Genomic DNA, 14,937 nt, shown 5'->3' on the forward strand with positions numbered 1-14,937 from the left:
ATGGACAATGCTGGCTCTTCGGTTTAGAAATGGAGATGAGCACCAACCCCCAGTTGGACACGACTAGACTTAATGTCAGGGGAAAACCTTTACCTTTACTTTGGTATTGCCAGCAAGGTAGAAATATCTGCAGGGGTGGCTTTTCACTCCTCCCTTTTTTCCCCCTTCCAAACTTTATACCAAAACCATTCTTGGTTTTGCTATAATGGGAGGAAATTAGATGGTGCACATCTAATTTTTTATAGAAGTATGTGAGGAACCCAGTGGATCTAGACTTTTACTTCCCTTCCTACTAAGATCCCACAAAATACCTGTTTTTGGTCCCTTCTGAAGGTCAAGATTCTGGCCTCCAAGGAGGGAGATGTCAACTGCAGCAATTTGCATAAGCCAGTGGGTGAAACTGGCCATTGGATTCCCTCCATCTCAGTGGGTAGTGCTCTACTGAACACTGTCAAAGACCTCAGAGCAAGAGATTTGTCCCTTGGGGTGTGTTTCTAAGGTAATAGGATTACAGTTTAAATGTTTCAACGAGTTTAGTGAAAGGCTTAAATAGAACAGAAGGCTTCTGTTTAGGATTCAGCTCACTGTATCTGGGGATGCTGCTCGAATACAGATACTTCCCATGCTTGTCACAACAAATGTACGATGGGCAGAGGCATTTCACAGTTTTAATGCATTCACATTTCTCAGGATGACAACCTGCCTCCTCCTTGGAATCATGGACACCTGGTTATCAAACTTAGTTTACAAACAGGAAAGACGTGTGAATTTCTCCCATTAACCCCTTATGTCATACTTACCTGAAAACAAATCTGTGAGATGTAACTAAACCAAGTCAAGATTCTAGATCAGGCATGGGCAAACTTTGGCCCTCCAGGTGTTTTGGACTTCAACTCCCACAATTCCTAACAGCCTATCGGCTGTTAGGAATTGTAGGAGTTGAAGTCCAAAACACCTGGAGGGCCAAAGTTTGCCCATATCTGTTCTAGATGGTGCTAGTTTTGACAGAATTGCTCTCCTCCCACTCCACTCTTTCAATATAGATAGGTTTTTAAAAAATATTGAGAGATTATTATTATGCCTTAATGTTATACCCAGAAGATTTTTGGAAATGAAAACAAATGTTGGAAGGGGGGGGTGTTTTGGAGGGGTTTTTTTTTTTGCAAAAAGGAATTCTGAACAAGTAACCAAGAGTTAAAGGTAAAAAAAGATAAAAAATATCAAGGTTGCCAAATTTCAGACATGTGTCTGAAAATTTGGCCAGCATATTTAGAAACATTTGGATAAGCCTTGAAACCAGAGATCTAGCTTCTGGTGATATTATAGGCTGAACTATAGATATTACCGTGTATACTCAAGTATAAGCCAATCCGAATATAATCTGTGGCACCTAATTTTTCCACAAAAAACTGGGAAAGTGTACTGACTCGAGGATAATGAGGGTGAGAAATGCAGCAACTACTGGTAAATTTCAAAATAAAAATAGATACCAATAAAATTACATTAATTGAGACATCAATAGGTTAAATGTTTTTTGAATATTTGCAAAATTGTGTAATTTAAGATCAGACTGTCCAACTCTGATTAAACCATAATTCTAACCTGCTTCAGTGTAAATGTGCTTACGTATCCTTCCAATAATAATAGTGTAAAATAATAAATGTAATAAAATAATAATAGAATAAAATAATGGAAATGTAATAATAACTGTAATAATAGAATTAAATAACAAATGTAATAATAATAGAGTAAAATAATAAGTGTAATAAAATAATATTCATAATAGAGTAAAATAATGTAAATGTAATAATCATAATAATAATGGAGTAAAATAATAAATGTAATAAAAATAACCCTACTAACAGAGTAAAATAATAAACAACCTTGACTCAAGTATAAGCTGAGGGGAACTTTTTCAGCCTAAAAAGGGGGCTGAAAAACTAGGCTTATACTCAAGGATATACAGTAAGTATGTGAATGGCTGGCTGCTACACTTGTTTCTTTTGATTGTAGCCCTTCCAAGGAAGTGTTCTCCCTCTCCAACCCATTTATTTTGGTTAGTGCTAGGATTTTTTTAAAAAAATTATTCCATAAATATATAATTGTTCAAAAAGTAAAATAAAGAGAGGCTTTTCTCTGGAGATTTACCTGAATTGCCCACATTGCTACGGGCACTAATAGGGCGAAAGTTGCTCTGGTTGTCCTTTGGCACTTTCACAACCACAAACTCTTCTGTGGTTTCACTGGCAACAGAATTGGCATCAGCATTTAAAGGTGATGGTCGCTTGGACCTTCTGAAAAGTCCACTTCCAAATTTTCTGTTCTGTTTGGAACCAGCTTCCCCATTGGCAATATCATTCTTCGTAGAGTCTAGTATGGACTCTCTGGATTTGGATTTATTTTTTGGGTCCAGTTGGAACATGGCAAGTAACTTCTGAGGACTCCGGTTTCCTCTGTTCAGGTCCTCAAGTGGAGGCTCAATCTCTGGCAGAATTTGCTCCACAGTTACAAGGTCATTCAGAAAAGAATGCAGTCGTTTATTTGATTCACTTTCTTCTCCTCTTCCTTCTAATGTCTCCTGTGTCTCTTGCCTTTGGTGGGAGGCCCAGCGCAACATTTCCCCCGGAGGAAGTCCCACCACCAGTCCGTATTTTGGGTTGATGGCTTTCCGGGCCACAGTAGAAGAGGAAAATCCCATTCTCTCAATTCCTAATCGGAAAGGACATGGGATATCCAGCTCTTTGTAGAGATCAATTTCCTCTGAAATGGCATAGAGCTCACGAAACTCAAGATCAAACATCTCCACATGCTGCCCAGTCAAGTACAAGAGAATGCTTCTGTCTATGTGAGATGAGGTCCATGTGAAGCTACAAAACACAGAATATGCTATTAAAGAATTGCAATTATAAAGATATACTTTCTCATGAACAAGCTCTCGCCATGAAGGGACTCATAACACAGAATGAACTACCCATGCCCCCGACCTGCTGAGTAATGGTGTTAGATGAGATTAACCTTCTTCAGGATTAGAATATTCTCTGAATACTGAACAAATTATTTGAGACTTTCTGCAAATTTTCCATTTTTAATCAGTGTTCTAAATAATATTCTGTATTCAATTTTGAGATCATTCCTGTATATCAGTGTTTCTCAACCTGGGGGCTGGGAGTCCTGGGGGTGTGTGTCACGAGATGGGTTTTAGGGGGGTTGCCAAAGACCATCTCCACCTATCCTTCTCTTCTTTTTTGGAAACAACACAGTGAATCCTCCCACCAAAAGTCCTCCTCCGCTGCGATTGTAGGTGAACTATAAATCCCAGCAACTACAACTTCCAAATGACAAGGTCTATTTTCACCAAATTCCACCAGTGTTCACAACTGGGCACATTGAGTATTCGTGCCAAGTTTGGTCCAGATCGATCATTGTTTGAGACCACAGAGCTCTCTGGATGTAGGTGAACTACAACCCCAAAACTCAAGGTCAATGCCCACCAAATCCTTCCAGTATTTTCTGTTGGTCAAAGAAGTTCCGTGTGCCAAATTTGGTTTAATTCCATCATTGGTGGAGTTCAGAATGCTCTTTGATTGTAGGTGAACTATAAATCCCAGCAACTACAACTCCCAAATGACAATATCCATCTCCTCCCCCAGCCCCACCAGTATTCAAATTTGGACGTATTGGGTATTTGTGCCAAATTTGGTCCAGTGAATGAAAATACATCCTGCATATCAGATATTTACATTATGATTCATAAAGGTAGCAGAAGTAGTAACGAAAATAATTTTATGGTTATGGCTCACCACAACATGAGGAACTGTATTAAGAGCTTGTGGCATTAGGAAGGTTAAGAATCACTGCTGTATATTAAAAGCTTGCTTGAATATTGTAGCAGATCTGGAAATTTTACAGACTATTTCAGAATGTTATGGAACTTTTACCACCCCTGAAAAATGGGCCATTCCTCCCTACTGCCTTTGCTCACTATTCCTCCAGCCCTTTTCCTCCATCCTTCTTCCTGTTGCCACAGTCACTATCACTTCTCCTTTAATGGTCTTCATCTTCCCCTCTGCCCTGTTCCCCCTTCTTCCTTCCCTCCAAAAGATGAATCATTAAAAAGACACATCCTTGTTGCCACTGCCAACCAAAGACTCTCTAGAGAGCCAGTTTCTTCTTATCTCTGGGCCTTAATTGAGTCTAAAGAGGGCTGACCTGGGAAATCTACTCCTCCCTCACATATTTTCATGTTAATAATTGGAAATACTTTTTAAAAATGTATTGAAGAAACACACAAATAAGTAGGAATTTTAGAAAGATATATTTAAAAAGTGTTAAAAAAGAAATTCTCTCATAATCTGGGTTACAGTATATTTTTAAAAAAGTAGCATTGTTGGGTAGGGGGAGGGTCGCAAGGAGGGTGTCAGAGCCTTTGCCAAAGACCATCAGAAAACACAGTATTTTCTGTTTGTCATGGGGATTCTGTGTGGGAAGTTTGGCCCAATTCTATCATTGGTGGGGTTCAGAATGCTCTTTGATTGGAGGTGAACTATAAATCCCAGCAATTACAACTCCCAAATGTCAAGGTCTGTTTCCCCAAACTGTACCAGTGTTCACATTTGAGCATATTGAGTATTTGTGCTAAGTGTGGTCCAGATCCATCATTATTTGAGTCCACAGTGCTCTCTGAATGTAGGTGAACTACAACTCCCAAACTCAAGGTCAATGCCCATCAAACTATTCCAATATTTTCTGTTGGTCAAGTTTGGTTCAATTCCATCACTGGTGGATTTCAGAATGCTCTTTGATGATAGATTAGCTATAAATCCCAGCAACCACAACTCCCAAATGACAAAATCAAACCCCCGCAATCCCATCAATATTAAAATTTGGGCATATCAGATATTTGTGCCAAATTTGGTCCAGTGAATGATAATACATCCTGCATATTAGATATTTACATTACTTGGTTGATGTGAGTTTTCCGGGTCACAACCTCTGAAGATGCCTGCCATAGATGTAGGTGAAATGTTAGGAGAGAATGCTTCTGGAACATGGCCATACAGCCCAGAAAACTCACAACCCAGTGATTCTGGCCATGAAAGCCTTCGACAATATATTTACATTACGATTCATAACAGTAGCAAAAATATAGTTATGAAGTAGCAATGAAAATAATTTTATGATTTGGGTCACCACAACATAATGAATTGTGTTAAGGGGTTGTGGCATTAGGAAGGTTGAGAACCACTGTTAAATTATTGCGAATTTAACAGCCCTCCCTCTGGATATTCAGTAAAATAATACAATAATTTATATTGCTTATTTGTAGATGCACATAGCATTGACTTGGATGGAAAAGTGAGAGTTAATATATTAACATAAAAAAAATCTTAACAGCAGTTACAACATGTTAAGAACAGCTAAACGTAAAATAAAACCAAGATTTATTGCAATTCAAGGCTTACTCCCTTGCATATGATCCTGTCTGTGCCTTCAGGTCTTCTGTTAAAGTTCTTCTTCAGGTTTCTCAACTACCAAGATTAGTTGGGTAGCCACAAAGGATAAAACCTTCTTATTAGTACTGACCTTTCTTTGTAAATGTTCTTTATACACCATGTGCCTGTCATATAATCCTATGAACTTTAGATGCCATTGAAAAATGCCTGTACTTAGCCTGGTTTAAATTTTTATTTGGGATACACTGCTGAAATGCTCTTCAATAATTTTAATAGTTGGGTATTTTATCTGTTTGAGTTTATCTTTTGTCTTTGGTTTTTCTTTACACTAATCTCCAGAACCATCTTGCCAGCAGACAGATTAATGTTCAGTGATCAAACATGTGTGTTGCAAGCATAAGAAAAACCAGGCTCAATTATCAAAAAAGCCTTTCTGTTGGAATATTTTCTTGTTATCTCTACTTTATTTTGGCTTCAGGTGGCTTCATGCTCAGAACTAGATAGTATTTCTGAACACACAGACATCCTACTTTTTACTCTAAGAATACACTCCTTTTTCCTTGACGTTTTAGCTTAAAATTGGCAAAATATTTATCAAATTAGTGCTCTTTTGATAACCATCTGGTCCCTCCAGGTGTTGACAGACTCAAATTTCATAACTCCAGTCACCCTAGTCACTGAAGAGGGGTGATGAGAACTGTAGTCCAAAAACATCTGGAGAGAAGCAGGATGTTTTGTTTTAGCTTAAGGCTAAAGAGGGCCGAAGTTTGCCCATGCCTGCTCTAAACAGTTACTGCCAGTAAAATAATACAATTCTTATGTTCAACTTGGAAGAAATGAATTAAGCTAAACTGTAATGGAATGGGACAAAAGTTGCATGTTTCCAAGATACGATTATAATTAGATGTATTGCTGATAAATAGATAGAAAGATAGATTTATATAGATATACACACACATGTAAGTAGATCAATAGGTACCACTCCAGTGGGAAGGTAACAGTGCTCCATGCAGTCATGCTGGCCACATGACCTTGGGGGTGTCTCCAGACAGCGCTAGCTCTTCGGCTTAGAAATGGAGATGAGCACCAACCCCCAGAGTCGGACTTAGTGTCAGGTGAAAAACTTTTCTTTTTTACACATACATGTACAAACAAAGTAAAAGGTCAACTGACCTATATGATCCGGTGAGGACTTTATCGCCATCCACCATCAGGAAACGGGAGCACAAATTGCCTTTGATCTTCCCCGAAGGCATATAGAATCCAACTCCAGTCACCGAACGCACACGGATATACTGACACAAAGAAAAAATGGGCTTAATGCACAAAGTCTTATGATCTTCTCAACAAAGGCAGTAATTTAATCACATCATTTTTCTATGTTCTGCCTCTCATATACTCAACACCAGCTCCAGCTCTGAGAGGCTTTGGGAAAAGTGGGGATCGTTTTTCACCCCAATTGGTGACTGTCCAAAAGTTATAGTAGACCAAGGATTTCTTTCTTTCTTTCTTTCTTTCTTTCTTTCTTTCTTTCTTTCTTTCTTTCTTTCTGTGTTTGGGCGTTGTGAGAAATTTAAAGAATAGTTCTATCAATCCACATGATATTGCTAGTATTAGTGCTGTTCAAAATTGTAGTCCAGGGACAAGGTTTAGTCCATGAACCATCGGCTGCAGGTCTCTGGAGAGTTTTCATGGGGGGAGGGGGGGAGAGAAACAGTTGTAGCCAGTGGACATCAATATGGTACCCTATCCCTGACACATAAGAGATAATGATTAGGGGTCCCTCACATGAGAATTGATTGTTACCTTACAGAAAAGGGTGAGGGAGGCATCCCCATTTACTGCCAATAGAAATGATGTCAAATCAACCATTAATTTTCACTGGGGGTCAATGAACTAAAGAGAGATGATATGACTCTTTAGAAAAGGGAAAGTGTTTTACAGTTGGAGAAGCCTGAGCAAGACTATTGAGAAGACTCTCTCTAAAACAGGGGTCCCAAACTAAGGCCCTGGGGCTGGATACGACCCTCCAAGGACATTTATCCGGCCCTCGCTCAGAGTCAACCTAAGTCTGAAATGACTTGAAAGCACACAACAACAACAACAACAATCCTATCTCATCAGCCAAAAGGAGGCCCACATTTCCAACTGAAATACTAATAAGTTTATATTTGTTAAAATTGTTCTTCATTTTAATTATTTTATTGTTTTTAAGTGTTTTTTACACTACAAATACAATATGTGTAGTGTGCATAGGAATTCATTCATTGTATTGTCAAAGGCTTTCATGGCTGGAATCACTCAGTTCTTGTGGGTTTTTTCGGGCTATATGGCCATGTTCTAGAGGCATTTCTCCTGACGTTTCACCTGCATCTATGGCAAGCATCCTCAGAGGTGAGGTCCTCACCTCTGAGGATGCTTGCCATAGATGCAGGCGAAACGTCAGGAGAAATGCCTCTAGAACATCGCCATATAGCCCAAAAACCCCCACAAGAACTGAATTCATTCATTTTTTTTTCAAATTATAATCTGGCCCTCCAACAGTTTGAGGAACTGTGACCTGGCCCTCTGTTTAAAAAGTTTGAGGACCCCTGCTCTAAGAGATCTCTCATTCATTGGATTACCATAAATCAAATCCAACTTGACAACAAATAACAACAAGAATATGGGGAATACTCTCTCTGTATAATTATTTATGCCCCCCACATCATGTTGGGTTTAATGATTTTTTTTATTTCATTCAGATACACAACAGTGCTGTATTAGATGGATGATGTTCCAGTTTAACAAGTATCTGAACTGCAGCTCAGAGTAGCACAATTCCAGACCTCATCCAGACCTATACAGCAGAAAGACAGTGAGTAAAGACATGTCCTTCTTGACCCTAGAATAAGACATAGTAAAAGGGAATCTTCACCCAAGAGCCAGCAACCATCTGCAGAGAATATTAAATAGAAGGCGATGGAACAACAAAGGAGCACCACCCTTTTTATAAGGAGAGAACAGATTAATTGCCAGGACATGCTTCTAAACAAGGATGAAATGCGCAGCACAATTATGTAAGCACTACTGCAATCAAGGCAAATTAATTCTGAACATAAGATGACAAGGACTAGGTTTGTCATCCAGAAAATCAGATTTCAAGATCACAAAAGGAATAGCTCCACCTCAAGATGCAATATCCCAGCTTTGTAGCCTACTGAATGCCTTGACCCCCTTAACATTTATTCAAAAGTTACCATAAATCCCTCTAAGTTCCACAGGACTTAGCCCCAGTTAACCGCAGGATTAAAATACAAGCTTATAAACTGGGCCAACAAGTCCATGTCTTCTAAATAAAATCAGGATATTGCTTAGTAACCTATAATAAACTATACATCAGTGGTTCCCAACCTTTTTTTGACCAGGGACCACTTGACCAGGGACCACTCCCCAACATTAGTACCAAAAGAGTTACGAATCAGTTTTGGGTCAACTTTAGATTTGGTTTGGTTATTTGGGGTGCTGATTCAGAAAATCCCACAGGTTGGGAACCACTGCTATATAGTATTAGCATATTTTGAAGATTGCTACATAGAGATGCTTCTTGAGGAATTTGTGCAGAGCTATTAGATGCATGGATTCCATGTAGTGTATTTTAGGATTTGTTCTTACTATTTGTAACATTTTGCACCTTGCTATTTTGTAACATTTTGTAACCATTTGTAACATTTTGCACCTAGCTATTGTCCCACAGGAATTAATTCTAGAATGTGTTCAACACTCCTTTGTAACTGAAGTCACAAAGGAAGATTAAGAATGGCAGATAAATTGTTAATTAGGCTGCTTTGTTTATTTCTTTATTTATTTGAAACATTTCTATTCCGCCCTTCCCACCCTGCAGGGGACTCAGGGCGGAGCACAACATATATATGGCAAACATTCAATGCCGGGACATAAAACCATAAAAATACACAAACATTTAAATCACTCATACCCACTTTAAAATCAGTAGCTTAAAAACCATCTCAGGACATCATTCTATTATTGCCTCATTGCACTTTCCCAAAGGTTTGGCCCCACAGGCAGGTCTTCACCATCCTTCTGAAGGACAGGAGGGAGGGGGCTGATCTAATATTGCCAGGAAGGGAGTTCCATAGTCAGGGGGCAATCACTGAGAAGACCCTCTCTCTCATTCCCGCCAAATGTGCCTGTAACGGTGGTGGGACCGAGAGCTGGGCTTCCCCAAAAGATCTTAGTGTCTGTGGTGCTTTGTAAAGGCAGATGTGTTAAACACCCATTACTGATGTCTTTTTTTTTAAAAAAAGGAAGTCCTGATTAGCTTCAAAGGAATCCAGAGTCTTAGTCTAACAACTATTTTTTTCATATTTTATACTCTTGTTACCTTTAGTGTAAGAACACTGATAAACCTTTCTTAAAGGGTTTTTATGATAACAGTTTGTAGATCTTTTTAAAACATGGATGAAGAAACAGCAGTGAATAAAGCACTTTGTCTACAGGTTTACACTGAATCTTGTCTACAATAATACATTAGAATGCTGTCAAACAGAAAAAGATATAGATCCCAAAAAAGTATGTATTCTGTTCTTTAACAGGTAAGAAAACTGTTTTCATTCACCAGACATCCTGTGTAAAATTAAAGATGAGAAAAGTCCTCCTGAATCTCTTGGCTGGGAGAAGACATCTAATTTCAGAATGCTGGCTATTAATGGGTTCCTTATTACTTATCCTTCAGTTTCTTTCTCTTCTCCACAAGTCCTCAAGGAAGTTCACAATAGTAGTCACATAATATAACACTGAATGGCATCAATAACAGTGTGTACATATTAAAATCCATTTGTTGGTACTTAGCAGCAACAAATTAAGCATCATTGGATGCCAGTTTAAAAATTAGGTTTTTAATCATTTTTAAACTTGCCTCCAGCACAGATTAACTGCTCTAAGCCAGGCAACAACCAAGAAAGCACTGCTGCATACCTAATACACGTAACAGGTAACATAACATATCTAGCAGAAACCAAATGAGTGATCTACTTCATGCCCACACCAGTCTGCACAAATCTTTTCCATCACAGGATATTCCTGACAATTCAACCTCCATATTCTTTAACTTGGCATGCAGTGTAAACTCCATCTTTCAAGTAACCATTATGGCAGGATATACAAATTCTGTATCAAGTAGTATTTGAGCAACTTTAAAAGAAGTTATAACATAACTTGGCAAGTAGATTTCCTTCTTAATTCTTTCTTGGAAAAAAATAAAATATTTTTAATTCATTGTTGCAATGAGAAGGTAGTTTTAACAACTGGATTAAGATAATTTAGTATATTCAATAAGGTACCATACTAAAGAAATTAGACTAGCCATTCAGTTTTAATAATCAACATTGTCTTCAGGCTCTTCTTCTTCTTAATTAACTATCTTAGGCCAAGTCATATCACTGGCCAAGCAATTTATACATCTTTTCACACTGCAGTGTATCATGGCAGTTTATAATAAATCAACAGATCATAAAACAAAATTAAAAAGACAAATCAACACAACAATTAAAATCTCTCTATTTTGCCCATTCATCATACCTGATACACAGAAGGGAAATGAAGTTGTTGGGCAGGTGCACAAAGTTGTGATTCTGAAAACAACACACTAGAAATCATTTGGGATTTTAAAACGAACCGGCAACCAGTGACAGCTAGTGCTCAGTGGAGCTGTTAGGAAGAAAGCTGTCAAATCACCAGAAACAGGGTCCATATAGGCTATTAGAGACTTCAATATGTAAGAACTATAATGCTAGCTACAACAAATATTATGTAAGATGTGTCATTTTTTGTATACACTGTCAGAATATAAGGTTTGTGCCTAGGTGAAAAGACTGTGTTTCCCCAAGAGGAGTAGTAATCTATGTCCCTGTTTTGATCAGTTTACAAAGCTGCATGTTTGTTTTGCTATGTTAAATATCCTGAAATTCCAATACTTAAGATTTCTTAAAGGGGGCATTCGTGTTAAGTTTCCTTTTTGGATAATACTGTTGTTTAAGTTTGAAGTCCAGGTAATCAGACAATTCCCCATGTTAAATATTCCAAAATTGTAATGCTTAGGATTGCTTAAAAGGGGTGTCCATATAGGCAATTAGAGACATATGTAACAACTATAATGCTAGCTACAACAAATATTATGTAAGATGTGTCATTTTTTGTATACAGTGTCAGAATATAAGGTATGTGTCTAGGTGAAAAGTCTGTGTTCCCTCAAGAGGAGTGGTAATCTATGTCCCTGTTTTGATGATTTTACAAAGCTGCATGTTTATTTTGCTATGTTAAATATCCTGAAATTCCAATACTTAAGATTACTTAAAGGGGGCATTAGTGTTAAGTTTCCTTTTCAGATAATACTATTGTTTACAAGTTGGAAATCCAGGTAATCAGACAATTCCCCACGTTAAATATTCTAAAATTGTAATGCTTAGGGGGTGTTCATATTATTAAGTTGTCTATGTGGATAGTTAACAAAACAACTTCTTAGTCCTTCAGATAAAGGAGAGAGAATGGGGAACCATGCTTGTTCTATACGGAACCTTTTGCATGAAGTCATGTGTTAAAATTCTGATTGACAATTAATATCTCTATTATTAACTATCTCTATCTGGGGCCACTGCTAGGCTGCAGAACTTGCTGATCGGAAGGTTGGTGGTTCAAATCTGCAAACGGGTGAGCTACTGTTGTTAGTTCCAGCTTCTGCCAAACTAGCAGTTCGAAAACATGCAAAGTTGAGTAGATCAATAAGTATTGTTTCGGCAAGAAAATGATGCTCCATATAGTCACGCTGGCTACATGACTGAGGAGGCGTCTACAGACAACTCTGGCTCTTTGTCTTAGAAATGGAGATGTGCACCTCCCCCCAGAGTCAGAAAAGACTAGACTTAGTGTCAATGGGAAACCTTTACCTTTATTTTTACTATCAACTATAGATGTCATAACAGGAATATTTGAAGTCTATAATCAAAACCTACACTAATTAAATAAAGGTCCCTTCTACATTGCCATATAATCCAGATTATCAAAGCAGATAGTGCACATTCTCTTCTTTGAACTGGATTATCTGAGTCTACACTGCCATATAATCCAGTTCAAACCAGATAATCTGTATTTTATCTGGCAGTGTAGAAGGGGCTGTAGTGAAATCTTTTCAGATGATTTCTGCTCTCTCTTTGATTTCTCACTTGGGCAAGATCCCTTAAGATTCTCTGGCTATCCTCCCCAGTATTTTGGGTACTTTCATACTCAGCATAATAGAAGAAATTAACTGTTAAAGCAAGGATCCTAGACACCACAGCTTTAATCATGTGCCTATAAAAGTGATTTAAACTAGTGCCTGGAAATCCAAGCATTAAAATAAGATAACAATCTGCATGCCTACAAATATAAAAAGTCAACCTGATGAGACTGGTAGGTGAAGAAAGGCTCCTGAGTTCTTATCATCCCTCTAATTAAGATCAAAGTATTAGATACAAGCATTTTGTATTTTTTTACTATCTGTAATGTACCTAGGATACACAGAAAACCAATAAAATAATTTCAGAAGACATCTGAAATCATATCCTGATTCTAAAATGTGTCTTTCCCCCTACATTTAATGCTAGACGAGTGTACTGCACTTTTAGTTGTGGTGGGTTGCATCACTAGAACTATCCTGTTTTCCTTGGAGGTTAAGATCCTCTGGGGAGGCCCTGCTCTTGGTCCAACTTCCTTCACAGATGCAGTTGGTGCGGATGAGAGACAGGGCCTTCTCAGTGGTGGCCCCTCAGCTGTGGAACTTCCTCCCTAATGAAATTAGACTATCCCCCTCCCTCCTGACCTTTAGGAAAAAACTAAAGATGTGAATGTGGAACCAGATTTTCGGATAATAATCTTCAGTGCACAAAATGGATGTGGGATAGTGCAATGACAACTGAAATGACTTTGGACTACAATACTGGATTATATGATTTTAATAATGTTTGAGTTGTTTTTAGCAGTTGGTTTTAATGTATATGTTTATTTTATGAGATATGTGTTCGTATGGTATCAAATTGTGCCTTTGTGTGAGCCGCTCTGAGGCCCTTCAGGGTGAGAAGGGTGGGGTATAAATATGGTAAATAAATAAATAAAATTCTTTTTTTATTAAGAGAAGAAAGTGAGGAAAGTAGGGAGGGGAGAGAGAAAGAGAGAAGGAAGAGGAGGAGGAAGAAGAAAATATTATGAAGAAGTGGAAGAAGACGAATGAGAGAAGAATTAGAAATGTGGAATAGACTTTAGATTAATTATGAATTCTGGTTCTAAAAGATACTTTCTTGATACTTCAAGGAAGTATCAAGTCCTACATAAAGACCACAGTTCTCCAGTTTATCTCAGAGGGACAACAAAATATGTACAGTGCTTCCATATGTTTCAGGAAGAACATCAAGACAAGGTGCACATCTTCTTACCCGGATATGGTAATCACTCAGTTCCATGCACTTGCACATCTCCAAGAAGAACTTAGAGCCTTCTTCGTCCAAGATGATATAGACTGGGACTCTCCGTTTATATGCTGCATCTACAACATCCCGGAAGATGTCTCTGTCTGTAAAATGGTCCATGACGATTGCAATGATCTAGTCATAGAAAGAAAGAAGAAATCATTTTTTTCAGAAAAATACTACAAAATCACACACAGAGAATTGTATTTTCAGACCACCAAGGGAAATCATATAATGACACTCTACATTATGAGCAATATATGCTTCAACATGTTCAAGATGTCATTATTTCATAGCATGAGTCTTAGTACTTTTACACACGAAAAACTTGTTAGTTCTTGTTGAGAGCCACCCTGGGGCTTTCACTGAGTGCTCTGTGTTGAACAAATGTCTGCAACATTCCACAATAGTTCCTTCTTTATTCCTTCCTTCCTTGTGCTATGTGTCAGACTAGTTTCTCACAATTATTTTAACCTACACTGTCTAGAAAAACTATCTCGACCAGTAACAAACAAACCAATCTGGTATTTATCTACCCAGCAAAAACGATTATAATCCACCCCACCCCAGTGGTTTATCAACATCAGCAAGAGGAACTGCGGCATCATTATAATCCATATAGGTCAATGACTTTGGAACAACCAAAAAGGAATTGACGCAATATAATTGTTTCTCTTCTAGGGATGGTTCAAGAATGGGCGTCAAGCTCTTGTCATTATCTGTATCCTTGCTATCACAAATTCAGATCCTCTAATTGTTTTCTTCTTTCCAGACAGGCTGTTAGTGGCTCATTTGTGAATGAAAATTCTCATTTTTTGCAAATTGTAACACCAAAGTCTTCTGTCCTATTGTTTGCACACTGCCAGCAATCATGTGTCATGGTGTCGTGCCACTAGTACTAGATTATAATCATCTTTTATTTCTGTCCTTCCATATGTTAGTTCTCTTTGCCAGCTTCCTATACAAATCTTTCCCATAATAAAACT

At 38.0% G+C, this 14,937-nt stretch overlaps 1 protein-coding gene across 1 annotated transcript in view; it reads right to left on the reverse strand.

Annotated features, from left to right (window-relative positions):
- Positions 1–14,937, reverse strand: part of FAM83F (family with sequence similarity 83 member F) — a 45,928-nt gene that overhangs the window by 11,521 nt on the left and 19,470 nt on the right. Inside the window, exons 2-4 of the mRNA XM_060777089.2 lie at positions 13,919–14,086; positions 6,627–6,748; positions 2,149–2,867 (exon numbers count right to left, since the gene is read on the reverse strand). Coding sequence (XP_060633072.2) covers positions 2,149–2,867; positions 6,627–6,748; positions 13,919–14,086 — 1,009 coding nt within the window. The remainder of the gene's footprint in view (positions 1–2,148; positions 2,868–6,626; positions 6,749–13,918; positions 14,087–14,937) is intronic.

The sequence above is a fragment of the Anolis sagrei genome, chromosome 5, assembly GCF_037176765.1.
Source record: "Anolis sagrei isolate rAnoSag1 chromosome 5, rAnoSag1.mat, whole genome shotgun sequence".
NCBI classification, from domain to species: domain Eukaryota; kingdom Metazoa; phylum Chordata; class Lepidosauria; order Squamata; family Dactyloidae; genus Anolis; species Anolis sagrei.